A 22,983-nucleotide genomic window follows, 5' to 3' on the forward strand; every position below is an offset into this window, starting at 1 on the left:
AAAGTCAATCAACAATATTCAGAGACAATCAAGTGAATGGAAGTAAAATGTACAACCTTCTGCCCAGGGATTAATGGCCAACATATACAGATAATGCAATAAACCTCAACAATGGATCTAAACAGAGACTTCTCAAAGGCCAACAGGTTCATGAAAGAAATGTTCAACTTTACCAATCAAAACAATAATGAAACCTAAACCCAGTAAGAATGGCTAATACCTAAAGGACTAAGTAACACGTGCTTTTAAGGATACAATTATTATGGAAAACAGCACAGAAATTCCTTGAAAAGTTAAAAGTCTATCACATTCCAGCAATCCCATAATACATGGTAATCAAGAAATGGAAATAACCAAAGTGTCCATCAAGTGATGAACAGACAATGTGACACACACACACATATTGGGATATTCTTCTACATAAAGAATTAAATCCTATCATTTGTGACAACAGCATGGATGCACAGAGATTGTTATGTGAAGTGTAATAAGCTAGGCATATAAAAGCCAGTGCCACACAATCTCACTCACACGCAGAACCTAAATAAAAGTTGACTTCAGAAGTTGAGAATACAATGAGAGGCAGCAGTGGCTGGGGAGACGTGGAGAGATGGGGAAAGGCTGATTGGCATGGACTGAGTCACAGGAACAGGAAGTTCTGGCGCACTCACACACACTAGGGTGACTACAAATAGCATACTATGCACTTGAAAGTGGCCAGATGAAAAGGATTTTCCAAGTTTTCCCCATATATGATGAATGTCTGAGAGAGAAATATGTTTCACTTGATTTAAACACTATGTATTTACTACTGAAGCATTCCATGGTACTCCATTAATATGTAAAACTTTATGACTTTATATATTACTCAAAAATATATTGAAAAAACAAGTATCACTCCCTCTGAAAAGGAAAATGAAAGATTCATCAGAGAGATTATTGCCTCCTCAACTTTAGAGGAGTCTGGTGGGAACAGGTAGAGGAACTGAATGGGAATAGGTTGTTACTCCCAAGACAAGTAGATAGAGAGAAATGAGCCCAGTACCTTTCTTTGCATGTCTCTGACACAGCAAGGGAATTAAAACCTTCTGGAACAATGTCAAGTTGTGAAAGGACTTAAATGGAAAATTTATTACAGAGTAACTGACGTAGGTGGTAATGTCCTTCAGCAACGTGAAGAAAGCCTCACAAAGCCAAGCTGTTACCCTGCTCCGTGCCGTCTCAGGTGACGTATGCATGTGGCTGCTTTACTCCTGTGTTTGTAATCCATTCCCATTTCCCACCGTTCGTATGCTAGTGGTGCTTTAACCACAAGTTCAGACAGAAACTGCCAACAGATGCTACCTGGGATGTGGCTCAAGGCAGGCCTGCTCTGGGTCTGGGTGTTAACAGGAAAACTGGCAAATGGCCATACTCAGGTAGCTCCAATTTCGAGAATAGTCAAGAGGCCAGAGGGCCAGGAGATCTGCTCTAAAGCTGACCAGGTGGCCAGGGATCAGGTACCCTCCCTGTAAATTTCCCAGTACAGTACGTATGAGATGGTGTAGAAACACCATGTCTGTTTCATGCTCATGGGAGCGGTTCACCCTCCTGACAGTGTCTACCCTGGTAACTGCAACAATCTCCTAAGTGTGCACAGTGCTTTCCAATTCACATCACTCCTGTTTTGAACAAACCAAGATTAAGTGATTTTCCTCATACCAGTGTTTTCTGATTACAGGTTGGTTCCCTCTCTCCCTCTGCCTTGCCAAGGTAAAGGTTTTCTGTGGGTTTTTTTTCTCTTTTGTTAAATCACTGTAGTTGCAGAGAAATCAACAATGAGGCCATACTCCCCCCCCCCCCAGCTAATTAACATTAGAATGGAACAATCTGTTGACTAAAAAAATATAGGATTTAAAAGAAGATAATTTGATTTTAAAAACTGAGTTGAATTTTAGTCAAAAAATGTCTTGGGGAGGATACTATCTAATTCCATACACTAGAAACTGTCAAAATACAAAAACAAACCTCAGAACTTATCTGCTTTTAAAAAACAGTTCATTTCCATGGCTTTAAAGTAAGAGGGTTCTACTTGATTTAAGTGAAAGGTTTATTATATTTACCCTAGCATCCTCTGGGGTCTTGAAGTTTATTATTTTTCCAAACTCTCTGGCATGGAATACAGACTTCACCCGTTCCTAAAAACAGAATACATAACTTCATCAAAAAGAAAATGCAGTTGTAAAACTACAATGAAGAAGTGCCATACAGTTTTTCATTCTATGTTTAAAACACCACACACACACAAATCTTGCACTTAACAAACCAAAAACTGGGTTGCCAAGAAGAATCAAAACAAAATGATACGTTCTAATGGTATCTGCTCTCACCAAACCTAAGTCAGAAAGCTTATGGTGAGACTTTACTTGCACAGGCCAGAAAGAGTTAAACAGAAAACGAAAGAAGGTAAGTCTGGGAGTAGTGCCACTGTATTTCCTCTTCGTAAGATTTCTCAGACAATTCTTAATATATGGCTAAGGAATCTTGAGTCTGTAAAAAATCATACATACATCTGTGTATATAAACACATATACACGCCACATGTGCATGTATGTATGTATGCATGCATGCCCCTGTGACAGCTTAAACTAGTCACACAACAAGCATGGATTCTGGGATCACAGAAACTGGGGTGGGGCCATCCTAACGCTTTGCCTCCACTCCCGTTGGTATTCTGTTAAGTATTTGTTGGGAAGACCTTTGTAACAGCAGACATTACACAATGGAGGGACACACAGAAAAATGGTACTGCTGAGGTGATGTCTATCTCTGTACTATGAAGAGGTCCACAGGAGAAAAGTGGTGTTAGTAGTTTATCAGCTTCTCTAATTCAAGTATCACACAAATATGGACTTCAGAAGAAATGAATTTATTAAAAAAAAAGGTTGACTGCTAACTAAGGGTGGGTGGGGAAAGGCAAGAAAGGAAGAAATAAAGCCATCTGGGGTAGACTGATAGTCACTATTTATCATTTTTTCATGTGTAGAAAAGGCGGGGGTCTAGTACTGAGCAGAAGGTAAGGGCCTGGGAATACGGCCATCAGTGGTACAGCACAGAAAGCAGCACTTTCATCCTTAGCTGCTCTTTTTTCTTAAGACTGGGTAAGAGCAAGAGTAAAGGAAAACCATACCAAGACAAAGTAACTTTCATCTATAAAACAGAAACATTACAAAATAAGCAAGAAAAAAATGATAGAAAATCAGGACGAAATGGAAATAAAGGTTTTGTGAATAAGGAGGGTAACAGAGGTTGGAGGGAGGGTAGGGCAACGTGGGGAAAGAATCAAGTTATATCATCTACAGGTACAAATTCTCTATAATAAATGTGATCATTATGTACATCTAAAATGCACCAATAAACTTTATTTACAAAATCATTCCCCCCACAGAAAACAAAATAAAGATGGTTATATGGAAATGCATTATTTTCAGTCTCAAGTTTCCAAAACCAACTATTCAACATACCTTTGCTTCAATGCGCAATCTTCTCCCATGAACAATGAATGGTTCTTTGGTAAATTCATCAAAACTATACTGCCACTCACATGTAAGTTGTCCAAAGGTGCCCTTTGTTACAAACAATACACCACTGTTGGCGGAGGAGGGAAAAATCCACTTAAAAAATTGAGGAACTTGTATGTAAAAACACAGAACACATTCTGCAAATACACACCACACTCACCCAGATAAACTATTATTCTGTGTCATAAAGGTGCGTTCTCTTCAGAACACAATGGCACTAAACTAGAAACAATAGATAAAAACATTTCTAAATGCTTAGAAATTAAGATATTACTAAGTCCACAGATCAAAGAATTTCAAAGGAAATTAGAAAATACTTTGAATAGAATGACAATGAAACTAAAATTGCTGGGATACAGTAATGCTCAGTGGAAATCTGTAGCCCAACCTACTAAAAAACTGAAGTGCTAATAAAGTCAAATACATCAAGCACTTTGCAAGAAAAACAAAAACATTTAAAGGACCAATTAGTCAACATTTAGGAACCCTGATGTGATGAACACTTCAGAGTAAGTATCTTACTATTAAGGCTTCATGGAGTATGAGTCCCAGCCTTACATTTGCAAGACGCTTTTGTAACATGTTGAACAGAACTGACATGCTGTGAAGCCTTTAGTTTTCAGACAAGGTAGAATTCTATTATTCTTCTTCTCTTTTTTGACTGTGTACTAGAGAGTGAGTTCAGGGTCTCTGAACTGGGAATTATATTCCCAGCCCTTTTTTAGTTTTTTATTCTGAGCAAGTCTCAACTTGCTAAATTGTCCTGGCTGGGCTTGAATTTGTGATCCTCCTCCCTCAGTCTCCCAGACTGCTGGGATTCCAGCTGTATGCCATACCACTTGGCTTTATATAATTTTCTATTTTAAATTTTTTTTTTTTTTTTTGAGACAGTGTCTCACTGTGCAGTTCACACTGGCCTCAGATTTGCTGTGCAGCCCAGGTGGGCCCTGAACCTGCAGTGATCCTCCTGCCTGTGTCCTGAGTGCTGGGATTATAGGCAAGCAGCACCATGCCTGGCTTTAGAGTGAAATTTCAAAATAGAGCAAAACAAAATGAAACAAAAAACCCTTCATCTTTTAAATCACTTGTTAACCCATTCTGGGGGGAGAAATTAAGAAATGAAAATACATTTTGTTTATAATAATTCTAGTTAATTCTTCTTTCAAAGGCTTTTCTCAATTTCTCTTTGTGGCTGAAACATCAATTTTAGGTGCCACCAGAGTTTTCTTTTAAATAATGCATACTTTAAAGTAAGGGACTGAGTTAAAGCAATAGCTGGCCCTTGGCTGAAATGCAAATGGAGACGTTTACTCAGGCTTCATATAATGCCTCTCATCTCAATCTTCCGTGCCTCCTCCCCTCTACCAAACCCCCATTATAGTAGAACAAGGTTGTTACTGTAGTTTTGCATATGTTCTCCCATGTCTACAGGTCGACCTGAAGATGTAATAATAGCTTGGAGTACTTACATAAAACATTCCCCTGTTTTCAATGGTAGATCCATGTATATGGTGGATTTATCTACAGCCTAATGAATAGCTACCATCAGCACACTGCTCTGGTGTAACCTGAAGTTGTACACTTTTTCACAGAAGGGAAGTTTCCCTTTGAGAGGATAATTTACAGTTATTTCTGTACTCACTGAATTTACTGAAGCAAATGTTAAAATACTCAATTTATGCTTGTGCTTGACTCTGTTTATCTGTATGCATATACAAAGCTAAACAGGAATTTACATAATGTCTTGGGAGCCAGCTTTACCAAGCAAGACGACCAATGTTAGCGGGAATTAGTGACTACATGGTACAAAGGTGAACAATAATTTCTTCACAAGGGACTAACAATCTCTCACTGACTTATGGTAGACAAAGAAGGCAAGTTACCGTCTCGTTATCATGAACATATCTGTTTTATTGATCATGACATGAGTAAAATACTTGTATTTTGCAAATCTTCCATTTTCCATGACCTTAAAAAAAGAGAGAAAAAATTGACAATATTCCATAATACTGTATAATTTTAAAAAAAAAACTGTTTTCTTCATGGGAACAAATCATTAACATACTTGTATAAGACACATATAAAAAATAGAATTAAACACAAAATCATTGCTGCTTCCTTTTAAAAATTATCTACTGAATTGCTTTAAAATTATTCAGTTGTACCATCTTTAAATGCTGGATTTTTGGAAGATATAACCTTACAAAGTTGAAATTTAGTCTAATGAGGCATTAAAATATTAAAGCAATTTTATCCTGGAAAATATGTTGGTATCTGATTATAACTGTATAGAAACATACATCTCTAACTCTTGCTTTGCCTTTTCTTTAGAAATTTCTTATTTGCTTTATAAACTTAGTTTCTATGCCAATCTCAGAACTCATTCAAAAATATCAAGAAAACTGCAACAATCAAAGCAAAAAATAAGCAGCAGCATTTCTGGACAAACAGGGGACCCCATAGGCATATTTATGTGACAAGCTTTAGTTTCAGGACTACTAAAACATAGTCTACCTATGACACTGTCTGGTAATAGTGCTTTGCTCCAGAAAACCTCACCACACAAAAAACAGTTGTCTAGTTTTAATTCTATGTTCATATCATTTCTGCTGAGAATGGAGTTACTTTGAGTATTAAAGTACATGGCAGGATAGCCTATTTTTAAACATAAGCACTGTAATTGTGAATAAGAACCCCCTAAAAGAGGCACGTTAAGAAGTTAGGCCAAAAGGAGTTCTAAAGAAATTCCTAAAGAGGATACAGAGTTTAGAAAATTAGGTTCCTTGAAGTTGTAATAAAACTAACATTATTTAGCTTAGAAGAAAGCTAAGCTGTGACTTCATAATCATGGTATACAAAGCTCAGTGAATGGTTTTCATTTTTATTGGAGACAGAAGTAAACAAAAAACTAAACAGCAGGACGAGGCACGCAGATTACTTGCATGGGAGATTTCTAACTTCAAAGATTATACCAAACCTGGGAAAAAGCATTCTCACTATTGACTGTCAAAATGGCAATTAAACACAAATATACTAAAAATGAGAAAGAGACATAGTCACAGATTCGGAACAAATTAAGAATTGTTAATTTATAAATTATGAAAATGAACCTGAAAAACTAGGTGAAATGAGACATTAACACAATATAAATTACTAAGAGAAAGTAGCATATCGGGAAAGTTTAGTACGTAAAATCCCATAATCAACATAGAAATATAAAGGAAAAAATCTTTTCTTAAAGAGTAATAAACACATGTTTTACAAATAATGTGTAGAAATTACATGATAAATGCTATTAATGCTTTATTGGATGAATTCATGGCTTATTCTTGAATATAAAAATTCATTAGACTACAGATGGCATTCAGACCACCATCATCAACTCTTATTCTTCCTCCATCTCTCTCCCTTTCACTCCCTGAAGTAACCCACGATGGTGATTTTTGGAGGATGGAGGTAGAGAGGGGGAACAGAAATGACTAAAATTACACTAAAATTTATCTGGAAGAAAAATCAGAAAACATATAGCAAATCATAAAAAGAGAATGGAAAGCACCCCAGCAGATAACACAATTTATAAATTTGAAGTAGTAAAAGAGTTGATGCTGGTAGAACTTTCTATGATCTATCAAAGGAAAGACTACATCTCATATGCATGTGACACTTCACAAAATCCCACCTCTCAATATAGAAATATGGAACATCAAGAAGTATTTCAAGTGAGTGAGTAAAAACATGTGCTACCATGTGAATAGTTCTAGGCAATTCACTGGCTAAAGTTAATTCCAAATGGGTTAATGATCTAAGCAAACAAAATGACTAGAAAAGTACCAGAAAAAGTAACATTTTAATCTTAGAGTGGGAAAGGCCAATATAAAACAAAGTCCATAAAACCTAGAATAAAGCAAACTTCTGAGTACATGGAAATATTATTGAGTGGTTAAAAACAATAATCAAATAAACAAAGCAAAACAGCACAAGAATAAAAGGATAAGTTGGGGAACTATTTATTAATAGAGAGATGTTACATAATTTACCAAATTCTAACAATTAGAGTAAACCAACAGAAGAAAAATGAGTAACGCTAAAGTATGTAAAAGATCAACAGGTAGTTTAACAACAAAAACAAAACAAAATCTAATCAATAAATATGAAGGCTCAATTTAATTTACAATCAAGACTACATAAATCCACTAAATATACTGAGTCAGCAATTTCACTGCTAGAATTTTCTGTAAACAAAAGAATGCCAAGACATGCATGTAAGAATCTTCACAGAAATACTGTTAAAAGCAAAATACTCTAAGGGGACTGGCTAAATTATGATGCAGCCATCTGATGGTACACTATGAAGTCATATAAAGAAGATCTATGTGTAATGATACAGAAAAAGGTACAAGATATTTCATATAAAAAGAAATTGTATTATTGTGTAAAAGAAAGAAACACAGAAACACATACACATCCTTGTATACATGTAAGAAATTTCTCAAACAATACATACCAGTCGTAATAGCATTTATCTCTGGACTTGTAAAGAATAATGGTGGGGAAAGAAGTTTTTAACTTTACATCATTTTATTCTGAAACAATTTATATTTGAAAATAAATTAGCTTACAAAGTATTCTCACATTTTATGTTGGTCAAGTTTTAAAATCAAAAAGAAATATTGTGCAAATGCCAGTTTCCTCAAGAACACCACTACTAGTAAAAGTCAAAAGTTCATATACCTAATTAATAATCATACCCTTCAAGTACTTGAAGATCCAAGTACTTGGCTCTAAAACATTATCTTAAATCTGGGCAATACTGGACCTACCTTTCATCATTTTTTTCAAACTCAAATCTAAGCAGCACCTATAAGCAATTAAACCAGTTTTGGGAGTACTATTTGAAATAAATAAAAGCTAAAAAATAATATCCAAGCTTAGGGCCTGGAGAGACAATTTATGCAATGTTTTCTGAAATTCACTCAAAACTTTAAACATAACACTTGAAAAACTACTGGACATTATGGTCAGGACAATGTGCTGACCATATTTAAGTAAACATCATTATGAACATTTGAAAATACAGTACAGTATAATAAATAGAATCCAAAACACTGCAACTAAATCCACTGAAGTTTGGGAGAGAAGGTAACAGCTTATCAGCCACATTCATCTTCCATCTCACTGTAAAGAGTCTACCGTGTCATGCTGCTGGCCATAATTTCCTAATTCTTAAATTTTATAAATATAAATGAGGACTTTTCAAAATATCAATATATATTTCAGGAAAAATAAAAACCACAATTTTAGATCTGAAACGAACATTTTGCTTCCAAATTACTCTTCTTGTATATACAAAGAAACTGAAAATTAGGTGTTTAATCAATCCATCTAAATCTTCACCACGATGTTGTGTAATCAGGTAAAATGTCAAAGTGATTTGCATTGCAAAACTGGGCTCAAAATATTGGCTACATCATTTCTAATTCCAGTGCTTTTTGTTACATCATGTCGTCACACTTCCCCCATGATACCTCAAAAAAGTTTGATAATCCTGGAAGGTGGCAGTTACTGAGGTAGCTGCTAAGGCAGGCTCAGGTTGGTTGAAATTTTCTACATCAATAATGTCCAAATGATTTCGTGTTAATATCCTATACTCTTCCATCAGAAGCATGCTAAGAATGAATGTTTCTATCAAAATAATCTGTGATACCCTTTAAAATAAATGAAAAATTAGCAAAATTCAGAGTAAAACCTTTAAATAAAGATCAAGATTTGGTTGGATTAATAGCCTCTACTTCAGACATGTTAGTTGAATATTTATGCATTAGTTTTAAAGAACATTTTTTGCCTTATTCATTAAAAGTATATGTGAATTATCTATCATGCTTTGAGAACTTTTAAAATAGACAGTAACATAACAGAAACTGCATTCCTTACATATAACATCAAAAGTCTGAAAGTAGCAATTAAAAATTAATGGTTAGTGGTAAAATGGTCCTGTTTGTATTTCAAAAAGTATATAACTTCTTAAAATACAAATAAATCTAAATCAAATTAACCACATATTTAGAAACACAAAGAAAGTAGGCATTTGGTGATAGTGTCAGGGTCATTTTCTACAAATATGCATGTTCCCTAGTGATAAATACTTTACTTTTTTTTTGGCACTGTGAATCAAACTCTGGACCTTGTACTTGCCCAGCGGTGCTGTGCCACCGAGTTATATCTCCCCAGCCCCAGCTCTATCCCTGGCTCCCAAACACCACAGAAAAAAATATAAGCTAGAAATTGCAGTAATACAGGCATTTCTTAACATTTTCAAATCAAATGTTATGAAGTAGCACAATACTGAAAAAGCAAATCAAAACATGAAAAGATTTACTAGAAACAATAACTAAAATGGAAAACTTTAAATCCCAAATAATTTAAAGAATCGCTGCTGCAGAAATATATTTCCACTTAATATTTATTTTAAGTATATTAAATAGTTTAACAAACAAAAACTATCAATAGCTGACTCTTTTGGAAGGAAAAATTGCTTCACAGAAGAATGAGTTTTTATGTAAGACAGAAACACAGGGTATTAAAGAAAAATGATATTCATCTGGACAAAAGATAAAGAATGAATGAATGCCAGTTAGCCAAGAAATCTACTAGATGATGAATTTGAATACTCAGGAGATAGGGAAAGAGGAAAGGTTTATCAATAGATTCTACTCCCCACATAAGCATACTTGAAAAACCAACAAAATTCTGGGAGTTGCTTGTAAAATGATACAGGTCATCATTTTTAACTATTTAAAGCTAGACAACATATTAAGAAATAGCTTTAGAGAAAAACTAAGTATACCTCAGTTACCTTATTAAGGCTTACAGGTAAAAACAGTGTTCTACCAATTCACTTTAAATCTGAGACGAGTGTTCTGGCCAAGGAAAGGAGGTGTTCAACCAAGATTCATGAATACACATAGCAGAAAACAGAACCACCTCACTGACTGTACCATCAGTTCTATAAAGGAACTGCCCTTTATTATGTCTCTCACAGCTCTGTCTCCTCCCAAGCTAAGGAGTCATCTTGGCTTTAAGCCGAACCAGAGGCATAGGCTATGATAGTATCTTTGGCAAGAAAGTGGAGTGTAATTCTTTGACATAGAATCAAAGGAAAATATTACATTCTAAGACTTGTGAAATTTTTACCAGTAAGTACAACCAAAGCAGTCTGGAAAAAGAACAGCATTATGCTCATGAAATGTTACGTGAAGTAAAACAGCAGACTATCAATTTACCTAGTAGCATTCTAGAAGAGCCTCAGTGAGGGTATCAGGATTAAGTGCATAGTCCCAAGAGTCTCACTAAAGCAGTTCCAGCAGAGCCTCTAGTATTAATCAACATTTACTGATGTATAACATTTCTTTTAAAATACTATAAAATTAAGGGCATCCAAACAACTGAGAATTTATTATTTTACTGCTTACCAATTACTGTGTGAAAATTATCATGGCATTGTAACCATTCTACTAACCTTGAAAGGAAACAAAAAGGATGAGATTTAATGTTGTTTTTATCTTGGCAAAGAGGAGAAAAATTTATACAGAATTTATATAATGATGGCCGAGAACTAGCATAAACTGGCATTCATCTGGAATAATAAAAATACAACAGAGTTCTTGTTAGGTACTATATTGATAATTACATATTATCTCTTATTTTAAGCCTAACACCAAGACACATAATACCAAAGACAAGTATAATACAAAGTCAGCAAAAGGAAAAGATTTACTCAGCCCAAGAATCCTGGCCTGACCCACATGGTACCACTTTATCTTAGATAAACAAAAAACCATCATCATCTATATGAGTTCTGCACAGAAGAACTACAGGCAGCTCTCTAACTCTGTGGGTTCAACTATAAATTCAACCAGTCACAGACTGAAAGTGTTCTAAAGCGTTTCATCTGCACTGACCATGTATGTGTACAGTGGGCTTTTCCTTTGTCACTCTTCCTTAGAGAACATAGTTATGACACTATTTCTTTAGTACTTACATTGTAATAGATAATAAAGCAGATACATGGGGATATGCTTAGGTTATATGCAATTATGCCATTTTATGTAGGGAATTTGAGCAGGCACAGATTTAGGTAATCTTACGAGTCCTGGAAGCAATTTCCTGTATAAATCAAGGGCAACTATAAAAATGTGTGCATGTGTACCAGTAAATACAGTGCAATCTCATTTTAATAGCTCACTGGAATACAGATTTGGATATCCCACAAACTCTACAGTATCTCCTGTAATGCTTCATATTTCATGTGACATCTGGGGAGCATTATCTCTTTGGAGATGGGTCATATTTTATAATTTTTTAGATCCTGCATGTAACAACTAAACAGCAAACAGGAATGAGACTAAGAAAATGTTGACATCACAGAGTTGCTGTTTTATCCTCAATCACCAAAACAATAAAGCTCACTACTATTAAAACCTTATGCAAGATGAGCAGAACTCTTGACTGCTTTCTTCAGGAGGCACATTAGTATCTTGAAAAATGTTTTGGAATTTAATAGACATGTAGAGTGACATGACATTATTTTCTTTGTATTTGTATAAAGTATGTTTTCAGAGCCAGCAAAAATTCAGTAGTATATATAATGCAGTTCATTCTTTTGTGAATTAAAAAATGCAAAGTACCTTGGCAATTTATTACAGAGAACTTTACACAAAGTATCAGTCTCCTCTATCTATACTCCAATGCTGCACTTTCACGAGATCTCTAACTAAAACAACCTCAGACTTGAAGTAACATATAAATATCTATTTCTCTATACTGCTCCATATAAGGTTCTTTACAGTGGTAAATTTTCACTGAAAAATTGTCATTATGGTTCATTAGTTATCAGGATGAGTAGGATATTGTCGGGAGCCGAGCCAGAGGACCTGCCTAAGCAGATGAGGCCTGTAGGAAAGAGCGAAGCCTTCAGTAGATTACCCCTCCCATCGAATGATGCCAAAATGGCGCCCGTTTCCTACTTCCGTATTCTTACCCTCAGCTTCTGCCTAGTTACAGCTGATGTCCCCCAATCAGACTTTGCCACGCCTTGTTACCCTATAGGACAGGACTATAGATATAAGGACAGAGCAGGAGGTAGAGAGGAAGAGAAGACACGCAGACCATAGAGAGTGGAGGACTACGCGGGGTTACTCAACAGAGAAAGCCCCACTGGAGAGTCCGATCAGGGAGGAACGTTCCGGGGACGACCTGTGTGGAGAGTCAATAAACGCGACCTCTGTCTCTGCATTCTGGTGTGTCGTGTGAGTCAGTTCCCCTGCCGGTCGGGGGTTCAGAGGCCGCGCGGCGCATTTTGGTGGCCCGTACGGGGAGCTGATCACCCCCGTACTGCAGAGACAGACCGCTTTTGGCTTACCACACGGCAGAGGTCGTCGGCCAGGTAAGTTGGGAGTACGCCTGGGCCCTGGGTGGCGCGCACCTACAGGGCAAGTTTCTTAACTCCCCTGGTGTACATACGCCAGGTATCGAGGTGAGCAGATCTTAGCCACCCGAGGGTATCTTTTGATAGAATATGGGCCAATTACCGAGCAAAGAGGCTGGGGATTTAGCCAAGGCCCTTAAGAGACTGTTAAAAACAAAAGATCTTGGGGTAAGTCGTGCCACTCTCGAGCTGTTTATTGCCGAGATTGACCGGATAGCCCCGTGGTTCCTACCCACGGGACGTTTGACTTTGCCTTCATGGGAGAGGTTGGGGGGGGATCTGGCCTCTGCCGAGCTCGGCGGGGACTTATCCCCTTCCGTTCGCCCCTTGTGGGAGATGATACATACCTGCTTAGAGAAGGAAAACGAGGGTTTCCCGCCCGCTGTCCATGGTGCAGGTATCTAAGAGGTGAGAGAAGCCTTCGAACGGGCGAAAGCTGAAAACTCTAGGGAAGGTTCCCTTTGGGAGGAAGACCCCAGGGGGGAGGAATCGGACTCATCTGATTCCTATTATGAAGAAGCACAGTCCAGGAAAAGCATCTATGGGGGTCTCCGACGCGAGCTCCGCGCCATCTCAATGGGGGACGCGGAGGGAGAAAAAGAGAAACCCTCTGCTGACCCCTGCTGGCGACAGGAGAAATTACCTTCGGCCCCACCTTGGGACCTATTTCCGGAGGCGGTGCGCCGTGAGGAACTGTGCCACCAGGGGGCGCAGAGTGAGGTTAGGAGACTGGCGGCTACTATCGGTCCCCGCCCATCGCCACCGTCCTATGCTGAGCCGCCTCGGGGTTCAAGATACTTCCATGGCTCGCTCTGGCGTTCTAAATGGTGGGCGGGACCAAGGATGCCGGAACCAGGGATAGACGTGGGCCCCTATGGAGTGTACCCCATACAAGTTGCCCCAGGCCAGGGTAGGAATGTGTGGGAGCCTTTTGACCTTAAGCAGATAAAAGAGTTGAAAAGCGCGGTCACGACTTTTGGCCCCGAAGCTCCATACACGGTGGCAATACTAGAAAATCTCTGCTCTATTCCCCTTACGCCTGGGGATTGGGCCCAATTGGCTAAGGCCTGCCTTCCAGCTGGCAGCTATCTGGATTGGAGGGCTTGGTATGCTGAGTACGCAGCAGAACAGGCAGAGAGGAATGCTGCCGGGGGTCATAGGGGATGGAGCAGAGACATGTTAACGGGGGAGGGGCAATATGCTGAAGATCAAACGCAGTACCCCAGTGCAGTCTACGAGCAGATCAATACTATTGGAATGCGAGCCTGGAAACAGGTAAGCGGCTCTGGGACCGCATCCGCATGCCTCTCTAAGGTAGTTCAAGGCACCGCAGAACCATTTGTAGATTTTGTGGCTAGAATGCAAGATGCAGCAGAAAAGATTTTCCCTAGTAAGGAGACAGCTCTACCACTGGTCAAGCAACTGATTTTCGAACAATGTACTAAAGAATGCAGGGCAGCAATCGCACCACATAAGAACAAGGACTTAAACACCTGGATAAGAATTTGCAGGGAGATAGGGGGCCCCCTTTCCAACGCAGGTGTGGCCGCCCTGCTCGCAGCGGCTACCAATAACAAAATAAAGGCCAGAGAGAGGCCCCAAGGAGGCGCCTGCTTCACTTGCGGAAAGCTAGGGCATCTGAAGCGTGAATGCCCCCAAAGGAATCGCTCCGGCGGATCCGTCCAAGGGGGAGGGGAGATTTGCAGGCGCTGCCGGAAAGGAGCTCACCATGCTGAGGACTGTCGTTCCATCTTTGATAGTGACGGAAACCGCTTGAGTGGCAGACAGCTATCAGAGACAAAAAACGGCCAGAGGGGGCCCCTCCAAGGAGTGGGCCCCCGGACCCTGAGAATGTCCCCTCGAGACAGCCAAACCTCACAAGAGCCACGCTCGGCTCGGGAGGACTGGACCTCTGTGCCACCACCAGACTCATACTAACGCCTGAATTGGGTACCCAAATCGTAGAAACCCCATGTTGTGGACCGCTGCCTGAGGGGACAGTTGGACTGGTGTTGGGTAGAGCTTCAGCTGCCCTGCAAGGTCTCATTGTTGTCCCCGGAGTCATTGATTCTGACTACACAGGCCGCATAAAAATTCTGGTCCGATCCCCTAACGGAACTCTGGTCATTAACGAGGGAGATAAGATAGCGCAGCTTTTGTTGCTCCCCAGCCTTCACGGAAAATTCCCCTCTCAGCAGAGGATCAGGGGCGGTAGGGGACCAGGCGCGGGGTCGGGGATTTTCGAAGGGCTGCATTTGACACTTGACAAAAGACCCATGTTATCATTGAGAATAAATGGGAGAAAAATTACAGGGCTTTTGGACACTGGGGCCGATCGGTCTATCATCTCTAAGAAGGACTGGCCCTCTAGTTGGCCCACAAATACAGCAGACAACACACTTCAAGGGTTAGGGATGGTGACAGCTCCTCAGGTTAGCGCCATAACCCTGCCTTGGTGTGATGAGGAAGGCCACCAGGGTCATTTCCAGCCTTTTGTCCTACAACTGCCAGTGTCTCTGTGGGGGAGAGACATCCTTACCCAGATGGACGTCACCCTTACATCCAATTGTTCTCCTCAGGCCAAGGGCATGCTTAAGAATCAAGGGTATATCCCCGGCAAGGGCTTGGGCTCTGCCCTACAGGGCCAGACTTCCCCTGTACCTATGGAGAAGAAGGAAGGCAGACATGGCCTGGGTTTTTTCTAGGGGCCACTGAAGAAGTTCTCCTACCCACCCCGATTAAAATCACTTGGAAGTCCCCAAGTCCAGTTTGGGTACCTCAGTGGCCCCTGCCCAAGGAGAAGCTCTCAGCACTAACGGAAATAATAAAAACCCAGCTTCAAGCTGGACACTTAAAGCCGTCGACTTCCCCATGGAATACCCCCATTTTTGTCATCAGGAAGAAATCAGGCAGATGGAGGCTGCTCCATGATTTGAGAGCGATCAATGCGCAGATGCAACCCTTAGGGGCAGTTCAAAGGGGGCTTCCGGCACTCTCAGCGATCCCAAGACATTGGCCAGTCTATGTCATAGACCTTAAGGATTGTTTTTTCTCTATTCCCCTGCATCCGGAAGACACCCATCGATTTGCCTTCAACCTGCCCACGGTTAACCAGGAGAGCCCTGATCTCAGATACGAATGGGTGGTCCTACCTCAGGGTATGGCCAACAGTCCCTCTATGTGTCAAATCTATTTGGATTCCTTGCTGACCCCTATACGAAAAGCCTTCCCCAAGATTAGATGCGTTCATTATATGGATGACCTGCTTATCAGTGCAAAGGAAACAAAAATGTTAGAAGATATGTTAGGCCAACTGGTCAAGGCCCTGAGAAAGGCTAACTTGAACATTGCCCCTGACAAGATTCAAGGGGGAGAAGTGGTGACCTACTTGGGTGCCAAACTCTCCTCTACTCTGGTTTCTCCGCAGAAGGTAACCATCAGAACGGATAATCTCACCACTTTAAATGACATGCAGAAGTTATTAGGAGATATAAACTGGGTCAGACCTTACTTACATGTCTCCAATTCTGACTTAAAGCCTCTGTTTGATCTCTTGAAGGGGGACCCGGACATTGCCTCCCCCAGAGAGTTCACCCCAGAGGCCAGGGTTGCCTTAGAGAGGGTTGAAAAGGCCATAAGTAGAGCTACTTTACAGAGGATTGACCCAGGACAGCCTTTCGAAATCTGCTTGCTGCAGACCAGATGTCAGCCCACGGCGGTGATTTGGCAAAAGGGACCACTCCTGTGGGTGCACCCTAAGGTCTCACCTGCCAAGGTCATTGAACACTACCCGGAATCAGTTGCTTCTCTGGCATTGGAGGCGCACAGTAGAGCGATCCAACATCTTGGTTCCCCGCCTTATGCCATTCGGGTGCCCTATACTGCTTCTCAGATAAAGACCCTGACCGCCTGCCTGGATACTTGGACCATCTTGAGATGCGTGTTCCCCGGGGATATAGATAATCAATTTCCTAAGGACCCCATACTACAGTTTATTACTCAACATCCGGTGATATTCCCAAAGATCACCGCCTCCGCACCTCTTGCTCATGCAACAACTATCTATACTGATGGGTCGAAAACCGGGATAGGGGCCTATGTAGTCTCAGGTAAGTCTCCGGTTACCATACAGTTTGAACCAGATCAACCACAGGTGGTAGAGTTGTTGATTGTACAAACAGTTCTCCAAAAATTTTCAGAGGCCCTCAATATTGTTTCTGATTCGAAATACGTTGTTAATGCCCTACAGGTCCTGGAAACTGCGGGCCCAATCAAGCCAACCTCTAAAGTAACAAACTTGTTCTTATCTATCCAGGCATTGCTCACGAGTAGACACCATAAAGTGTTTATCACTCATATAAGAGCACATACGCACCTACCGGGGCCCATGGTGCAGAGCAATGCGGCCGCGGATGCGGCTACTCGCCCGCTATGGATTCTCAATATACTGTCCCCACTGGAACAAGCCCGTCAATTTCATGACAAATTTCATGTTAATGCCAGGACTCTTGCCAATACATTCCATATCCCCAGAGCAGATGCACGCGACATTGTGCGACTCTGTGGCTCATGTGACACCCATTCGCCTGTAGTGTCAGTCGGAGTTAACCCTAGGGGGTTGACCCCCGGCGACATTTGGCAGATGGATGTCACTCATGTGGCAGAGTTTGGTTCTCTAAAGTATGTTCATGTCTCCATAGACACCTGCTCTCATATAATCTTTGCGTCAGCGGAAACAGGGGAAAAGGTGTCTAATGTGATTAACCACTGCCTGGCAGCATGGGCAGCCTGGGGAAAACCCAGACATCTCAAAACAGACAATGGCCCAGCATACACTGGGAAATCTTTTGCAAAATTTTGTGAAACCATGCAAGTCCAGTTAAAACATGGAATCCCCTATAACCCACAAGGACAGGGCATCATTGAGAGAGCCCATAAAACCCTCAAAAACATCTTAACAAAACAAAAAGGGGGAATAGGCCACAGCCTGACCCCAAAAGCAAGACTATCCATGGCACTGTTTACATATAATTTTTTGAATCAAAACTGCAATGATCGCTCCCCGGCGATGGAGCATTGTAGCCCTTCTCCCGCCAACAAAGGATGGGTAAAGTGGAAGGATGTCCTAACGGGACAGTGGATGGGCCCGGATCCAGTGGTCAGCTGGAACCGAGGCGCGGTTTGTGTGTCCCCACAGGAAAAGGAACCACTGTGGGTACCGGAGCGATTGATAAGAAAGACTCCAAGCCCCACAAAGGAAGAAAAAGGAGAAGGGGACCATAATGCTAAGGACCAACTTGACAACGCAGAAGGAGAACAATGACACCCTAGCCAAGGCACCGAACCACCTACTGCTGGGTGTGGTAATGTATACTCTGGTATTCCTCTTTGGGGTCTGCCTGGGACGGAGCGCCTTCTTGTTTGCTCATGCACCGCGCCCTGTCAACTGGCATAAAATATGCCTGGCGGTACTACTGCTGATTAACGGTGCTTATGCTGAAATAGTATGGGGGGCTACATCCCCCAGCCCTGTCCATTGTTTCAGTTACATCTCCAACCCTCCCGCGAACCTATGCCCACAACTGTACAGCTAGATTGCCATGCCTTCCTGATGCCCCGATTACTTCCCATGAGTTCAATATCACTGTGCCCCTCTCTAATGATATGGTGGTTTTCTCCACCTTTAAGCCCCCAAATGCTTCCTCGCTGCCCAACTGGATCATGTTTACTGAGGAAAGCATCAGTTGGGGACCGAGAAAGACAGGTGCCTCTGGATGGCATCCTTCTTCCCCGAGGAGATGAGTGATGGAGTCAATGACGGGTAAGGCGGGAGGGGCTCTCCCGACCAACCTAAGACAGACCCCACTCTATTAGGGTCCTCTCATGGAGCTAAGTTGTTGGCATTGAGATGCGAGACCAAGGGTACTGCAGTGCCACCCGCCCCAAAGCTGGGGGGAAGGCAGGAATGAATGTCTATATGCATCCAGGTTCGGTTCACAAAAGCCTGGCCCTGCGAAAAAATGAACCACTCACCTCAAGCATGGTCCTAGCGCGAGGATATGCATCGAAATGAGGTGATGCACAGCGGGGTATAGACCTCTACATTCTCTCATGCCGTGGCCTACAAAGTAGGCCCACTCCCAGGTATCTAACAACATCATACCTTGGAGGGACCCTTAGATCCACCGCCTTTAATAAAGAAAAAAGGGGGAGATGTCGGGAGCCGAGCCAGAGGACCTGCCTAAGCAGATGAGGCCTGTAGGAAAGAGCGAAGCCTTCAGTAGATTACCCCTCCCATCGAATGATGCCAAGATGGCGCCCGTTTCCTACTTCCGTATTCTTACCCTCAGCTTCTGCCTAGTTACAGCTGATGTCCCCCAATCAGACTTTGCCACGCCTTGTTACCCTGTAGGACAGGACTATAGATATAAGGACAGAACAGGAGGTAGAGAGGAAGAGAAGACACGCAGACCATAGAGAGTGGAGGACTACGCGGGGTTACTCAACAGAGAGAGCCCCACTGGAGAGTCCGATCAGGGAGGAACGTTCCGGGGACGACCTGTGTGGAGAGTCAATAAACGCGACCTCTGTCTCTGCATTCTGGTGTGTCGTGTGAGTCAGTTCCCCTGCCGGTCGGGGGTTCAGAGGCCGCGCGGCGCAGGATATCATATCATTTAAAATTACAAATAAAACCCCTAAAATGACAAATACTAAAACCCAAGAAAACGCAGCACATCCTTTCACAAACGACATTGTTTTTACAAGGAGACCTATAATCTAATTCTGAATAAAAATTAATGATTTAGTTTGGCAAATGAATGCATGCTTTCTTTCACAGGACATTTAGTCAACAGAAACATACTCTGCCTAACTACTTATACTGAGCCGTCTAACTAGCATTAGAGAGGGCAAGCATGTGCACATGTGTGCACACACAGAAACTCTATGACTGGAAATTATAAATTATAAGGCAGAACTCCAGTCATGAGTCAAGGAAGTCCTAAGTCAGAATTTAGCATCTTTAGTTAATTAAGGCTCAACTAGTACTGCAGTTTTAGTCCAATTTACACGTCCTTGGTAAAAACAGGGTAAGACCCAAACAGAACATACTTTAACACCTAAGATTTCCTCTACTTTTAAAATGTACTGAATATCCATTATAATAGTATTCACCTCTCCTTAATATATTTACAAATTCAACAAATGCAGTGATGACAAGTTTTTAAGACATAAAGATATCAAATTCACCTTATACAGGTTATTGAATTTGAAAAAAGAATTCATTTGTTTTACCCTTGAGATGAAGAGGAAACCTAAATCTTCCCTAAGTGGAACCATCACCTCCAGAGAAAAGACATTAACTTCCAAAGAGCATTTTTACATAACACTGGAAGATTTTTTAACTGGGATTCCACTGGTCCGAAATATGGTTAGTGAAACGTTATTAAATGTTTGAAAGTCTGGGCCTTCAAAAATGATGTGACAGAGACCTTCCAAAAGATTCTGCTAAACTAATACATGAAACACGAGAACTGTATCCAAGTGGATAGGTAATCTCCTTCCCAAGGCTCTGCTTTTCCTAGTGCTAAGAATTCTGATCTCCATGGGTAACAAAATTTGGCTCTCTTCAGTTTTCTCATCCCATTCAGAAGTATTCATTTGGAGAGGAAGAGATATAAAGTGAAGAGTGAAATCCAAAAACACCTGTGTGTCCTAGCTTGTGTCCACTTACTCAAAATTTCAGATGAAAGCCAAGAGAAGAGTGTTCAGCGCTACTCTGGTGCTCTGAGTGCTATTTTTAAGCCCCTTTTCCTTTAGTTGTAATTGTCTTCCTGAAAGGGGAGGACCACGAGAGCCGAAGACAGTTATCTTCCATTTGCAATTAAGGCAGTGTGTGAAGCTAATTATAAATACCTGTAATATCTGAAAGAAAAGAAATACACAACAAACAAAAACAGCCTCCCTTTTCCAATGATTTATATAATAGTAACTACATCTTTGTAGAGGTCTGAAAAACAACATAGATAAAATTCAAAAATATTTGAAAAAAAACATATTCCCATGAACTCATCTCTTCATATACACAGACAACAGACCCAGGACTTATACACACATACACACACACACATTTTAGAAAACACTTAAGAGGAAGAAATTTTTAAGAGACACAATGTCTGAAGAAAGAAATCAATGAAAATAAAAAAAAATTTCTACATCAGCTACAAAAATAAAAGGTTCAGATGACCTTTTACATGCTTAGAAATTAAAGACTAGATTTCTCATACTGGGGTTATTTTTTGAGTGGGACTTTTTAATCCTTAGAAATTAATTTTATAAAAATTTATAAGTTAAAACAAGCAGTTTGAATGTTTGGCTCATAACTATCAAATTTTAAAAAGGAAATATTCCATAAATGGTATAAAAATAAAGGGTAACTTCCTTCATTTTCTTTTCCTTAATGAGCATACATTGCTTCAACAATGTAGAACATAATTTTTAGTATTTGAATATTTTCATATTGTCTGTAAGATGCTAGAGTTGTAGACATAATCAGTGAGCTGACTTACAAGAGAGATTTAGGTTTTTACTTACACATGTGGGTCTCTAAAAGTTTTAATAGAAATGCCAACCTTTATTGAATACAGTCAGAAAATCTCTGTAGAGATAATGTAGTTAACAGGCTCCTGACAAATAACAATTTACAATAGAAAAATATAACAGTTGAGACAAGCTAAATCTTCTGATTGTTTTTTTTTTTTTTTGTCTTTTCGGTACCAGGGATCGAACTCACGACTGCTTGCTTCCAAGGCAGGCGCTTATGCCGCTGAGCTAAATCCCCAGCCCCATGATTGTATTTTTTTTAAAAACAAAAATAATAGCTTTCTGTATTGAGAATGCTCATATATTTGATTATCTCTAAGATCCTGAAGAATGATCTAATACAGTTTAGTAGAAATCTGTTAACATTTCAGTGCTTCTTAGAAAACACATATAAAATGAAGGCCACATTAAAAGTCAGTTTTAGAAAATTAAGAAACATTTGTTTTAAAACTTAATTATTTGAAGACACAATGCTGCCATATATATTGCATATAGGGGCTGATGTGGAATGGCTGCTAAATATAATTATTGTACTGACACAGACATGAAAATGTTCTATACCACAACAAAGCAAACCATACTCTTGTGAAATCATACAATAATCTCACTAGTTCTCTAATACAGACCTAGTTGAATCATGTGTTTTATTCTCTTTAGATTCAGGATTTTTAAAAAAGTTGTCTATAAATTCCCACACATTTAATTAAAGGTTAAATTAACAGTCTTAATATTTTAAATTGATCTTCATTTACTCCAAAGGAGTGAGGACAGAAAAACTAAGCTGGGATTCGTTTTAACATACTCATCATAATCATTACTTGATCCAAATTAATGATCTAGCTCACTTAACATCATTTTATTTAATATTTGAGGCCATTATAAATTTTCTAGGAAATCTATATAACAGATAAGTGAGGTTTGAAAGAGTAGAAAAGTCTTAACTATCAGTTGGAATGGTTGTTTTTGATCTTTTTTCCGTACAGAAAATTTTAATGTAAAATTTCTTTATAGGACTTAAGGTAGTAAGTTGTAATTTTCTTTTATGTATATGACTTTGAAACAAAATACAGTATCTTATTTTTTCATACTGAACATTAACATCTTAGTCATAAATCTACGATGACTTTAACTGTATATTTAATAACATGATCTTAAAGTTAACATTCAGCATTGCTTCAAAAAGTGTTTTGAACGATTTCAAAAGCTAAAATGCATTTGTTTTACCTATGTCCAATGTGAAAGCTGATTAATTTCATTTATAGTCTCTTATAAACATTTATTCATGGCCATCACTATGTACAATTCCAGAATTTTTACACGAAGCTTTATTTCTGCCAG

The 22,983-nt window shown here is 39.9% G+C and overlaps 1 protein-coding gene across 3 annotated transcripts in view; it reads right to left on the reverse strand.

The window, feature by feature from the left end:
- Vps13a (vacuolar protein sorting 13 homolog A) overlaps positions 1 to 22,983 on the reverse strand; it is a 228,565-nt gene that overhangs the window by 8,634 nt on the left and 196,948 nt on the right. For all 3 annotated transcript variants that reach the window (XM_063249548.1, XM_063249570.1, XM_063249575.1), the window contains 3 exons: positions 5,444 to 5,529; positions 3,504 to 3,627; positions 2,103 to 2,177 (listed from right to left, as the gene is read on the reverse strand). In XM_063249548.1, the coding sequence (XP_063105618.1) occupies positions 2,103 to 2,177; positions 3,504 to 3,627; positions 5,444 to 5,529 (285 nt within the window). The remainder of the gene's footprint in view (positions 1 to 2,102; positions 2,178 to 3,503; positions 3,628 to 5,443; positions 5,530 to 22,983) is intronic.

The sequence above is a fragment of the Cavia porcellus genome, unplaced genomic scaffold, assembly GCF_034190915.1.
Source record: "Cavia porcellus strain 051 isolate PalLab524CR breed Dunkin Hartley unplaced genomic scaffold, mCavPor4.1 scaffold_1, whole genome shotgun sequence".
In the NCBI taxonomy this organism is placed as follows: domain Eukaryota; kingdom Metazoa; phylum Chordata; class Mammalia; order Rodentia; family Caviidae; genus Cavia; species Cavia porcellus.